Source organism: Lygodium microphyllum, chromosome 4 (genome assembly GCF_053477565.2).
Source record: "Lygodium microphyllum isolate KBCC chromosome 4, Lygodium_microphyllum_v1.1.10, whole genome shotgun sequence".
NCBI classification, from domain to species: Eukaryota; Viridiplantae; Streptophyta; class Polypodiopsida; order Schizaeales; family Lygodiaceae; genus Lygodium; species Lygodium microphyllum.
Window position 1 is genome coordinate 65,222,423 of NC_141138.1, and position 3,489 is coordinate 65,225,911.

A 3,489-nucleotide genomic window follows, 5' to 3' on the forward strand; every position below is an offset into this window, starting at 1 on the left:
AAGCCCATATAATGCCTTGATTGTGTATTTGTTTGTATGAAGAAACAAAGGGAGGGTTCCAATTTATAGAATTACAAACCCTATTGAGAATCAATGGTGGATTACATTTGGCATGACATCTCCTCAATCATATCCTTCTCTATGTGAGATGCTCCCCTAGAGTAAATGGGTGTGTCTGCAGCAATGGCACTAACTGAACATGTAGAGAATGTCTCACTTCCATTGCAACGAAATCAAAACATGCTGTCACAAAGGACTCAAATAGGGGAGGTGCAAAGGAGTAACTTGAAGTGGGTGAAAGGGCTTTGGTGGGTTTTCTTTTTCTTTCTTTAGAGAGAGGAGGAGAAATTTTTTTGTGAGGGGAGGGTAAAAGGAAGAGAAAGAAGGAAACAAAAGTATGCAACCCTTGTAATGACCAACAAATTTATGGGTGAACATCCTTTATAGATCACATGGATGGAGAAGAACCTAATTGAGGCTAGGGCATCACATCAAGGTTGGTATCTTGGGCATCTTCACCTGCAGTGAGCCGCTTGAACCTTATGTATCAAAAGGTCAAGACTTCAGGGATGGAGACTGGATACTTGTGGATACAATGTGCCCATGGGCTGTCGGCAGGCGGCTTGATGGTGCGCAGCGCTTGCCACACCGCACTGTTGCACTTGAAGCCACTCCCGAATGCGATCTGCCAAACACGGTGGCCCCTCCTCACCCTGCCCTTGGATTCCAGATAAGCCAGCTCGTACCAGATGGACGACGACGATGTGTTGCCGAAGCGGTGGAGCGTCATCCGGGATGCCTCGACATGGCGGGGGAACAGTAGAAGGTGCCTCTCCAGCTCATCGATGACCGCCCGGCCCCCGGCATGGATGCAGAAATGCTCGAAAGCAAGCTTGAAATCCGGCATGTAGGGCTTGATCCTGAACTTGAATGCCTTCCTCAGGGTCAGGTTAGCAAAAAATAGGAGCTGCTCTGACAGGGGTAAAACAAGCGGTCCCAGTGTTGTGATGTTGGTCTTCAAAGAGTCCCCAGCAATGGACATGAGGTCTTTGGAGAGGGTGACTCCCAGCTTGCCCTCCTCATCTTGCTCCTGATACACACACCTAAAAGCCTTGTCATCTGCTCCCTTATGTGTCCTTACTGTGTGCACAAGCCTGTACTTGGCTCTCCTCTTGTCTCCTCCTTTGTTAGACAGCAAAATGGCTGCTCCCCCCACTCTGAACAGACAATTGGGTATCAGCATGGACCTTCTATTGCCTGCATACCAATTCTGTGTGATGTTCTCCATGCTCACAACCACCGCATAGCTGTTTCGGTGCACTTGCAGGAGCTGTTGGGCCAGATCGATGGCGATCACACCTGCACTGCACCCCATGCCACCCAGATTGTAGCTCCTCACATTCCCCCTGAGCTTGAACCTGTTCACCACCATAGCTGACAGGGAAGGGGTGGGGTTGAACAGGCTGCAATTGACCACCAGTATGCCGATGTCCTTCGGCTTGACACCGGTCTTCGAGAAGAGCTGCTCCAGGGCACCAAACATGACATCTTCAGCCTCTGCGCGGGCGGCAGCCATGCTTGGCTGCGCGGGGAGGCAGTGCAGGGCGGCTGGGAGGTAGGTCTCCTCACCGAGGCCCGAGCGCTCAAGGATGCGGTGCTGGAACTGCAGGCTCTTCTCGTCGAAGTTCCCCGAGAGGCGTGAGTGCTCCATGAAGCGGTGGAACTCGACCTTGAGGTCGTCCGGCGGCCTGTAACAGGAGTAGTCGACGAGGTAGATGCTGCGGGGGCGCGACATAAAATAGACAGTGCTGCCGAAGACGAGGACCGCGGAGCAGGCGATGACGGAGACAAGGTTAAACTGCAAGTGGGTCCAGAGCTCCCAGAGGTCATGGGGGCCGAGGTGGCCGACCTCGAGGACGATGGCGGCCGTGAGGGGAAGCAGGAGCAAGGTGAGGAGGTGGGTGATGAGGTAATGGTAGCCCAGCTTCACATACTTGAGGTTCACGCTCTGCAGGAAGTCTGGAAGCTTGCGGCTCTGATGGATTTGCACCGAGATGCCATCTCTCTGCCTGGCGTCCGCCTCCATGATCGAATCAGGGATTGTTTCAGGGGCCGAGAAGGGAAGGAATTATGCAGCAGGAAATGAAACCGAGACTAAACTAAGAAACAAATGTGTGTGTGTGTGTGTGTGTGAGAGAGAGAGAGAGAGAGAGAGAGAGAGAGAGTCTGCAGCATGAAATTAACCGAGACTCCTCTAAGAAACACAGAGAGAGAGAGAGAGAGGGAGAGGACTATTGCAGGCTGCAGCATCAAATTAAACGCACAGGGAGAGAGAGAGAGAGAGTGGCCCCCTCACCCCACGCTTATCAAATGATTCTCATGCACTTCACATGGTCGGAGAACAAGCCTTCCATGGCATGGACGGATGGATGCACAAGACTAGCTTGCTTAGCACATACCCACAGAGCAGAAGAGAGAGAGAGAGAGAGAGAGAGAGAGTCCATTTTACGAAAAGAAAAAGAAAAAGAGAGAGAGTCCATTACACCACGGACACACACAAAACGACTTCCCAAATCAGTCCATCTGGAAAGACATCTACCCGATAGCATATTCATATGCCTTGCCTTGCTTGCCCCTTCCCAATTGCTTCTTTTGCCATTACATGATTGAAGGCTTTTAAACAACCATAAACTAGCTCTTCCTTCTTTGAAAAACAAAAGCATATTCCTTGCTTCCCATTGCCCTTTTTGCATTTAAACTACCGTCGCTTTGAACAACTATTGTTATTGATTGTCTTGTTGTCTATTTGTATGGGGGATGCTTTGAAAAAAGTGATAGGTGAGACTTGGGTGACCTGGGAAGCCTTTGGAACGATCTAGGGGGGGCACCTTTGAAACCTTCAAACCCTTGCCTCCAAATCATTGGCTACCTCTTATTCTCGAGCTAGAAGGCCTCTCTTCAAATGTCACAACAATTTTGAATTGGTTGAAAACAACTTGAGCAAAAGCTTTGTTAGGATTCTCAATTGTGAAGTGCCAGAAATAGTCACTAAAGGAGTTGCCCTATGATGATGACAATACTCAACTAGAGTGACTAGGAGCAAGGCTATTAGGGCGAATAAAACGTTGACCACCACATGACAATATTGTTTTTATGCTAAATCCTTTCTGTATATGCATAAAAGAGGGGTTGTACACAAACAAGACTGGACAAAGCTTCATGGATGGAAATTTTCTCCCTATTAACATGGACCTTACCTTATTCTATATTACACCAAATGTCTTGGTCTTCTTATTGCACATATGAACTTGCCCTTGCATGAGGTCCAAGTGCTTTTCAAGACAAGATAAGGCCTTTAGGGGACTCTGTCCAAGTCCTTGAAACAATGAAAAGTTATGAATAGGCCTTTAGGCAAAGAAATGTGGGGTGGGGCCAAGAGAGGTCTATTATTTGCATAAAGAAATAATCTTTTGTATTCACACTATATAT

At 48.6% G+C, this 3,489-nt stretch overlaps 1 protein-coding gene across 1 annotated transcript; it reads right to left on the reverse strand.

Annotated features, from left to right (window-relative positions):
* Window positions 1-202: 202 nt before the first annotated feature.
* On the reverse strand, window positions 203-2,620 carry LOC148037119 (3-ketoacyl-CoA synthase 4-like). The gene has a single exon (XM_087676053.1). The coding sequence runs from the start codon at window positions 2,084-2,086 to the stop codon at window positions 548-550; it is 1,539 nt and encodes a 512-aa protein (XP_087532179.1). The 5' UTR covers window positions 2,087-2,620; the 3' UTR covers window positions 203-547.
* Between the last annotated feature and the right edge of the window lie 869 nt (window positions 2,621-3,489).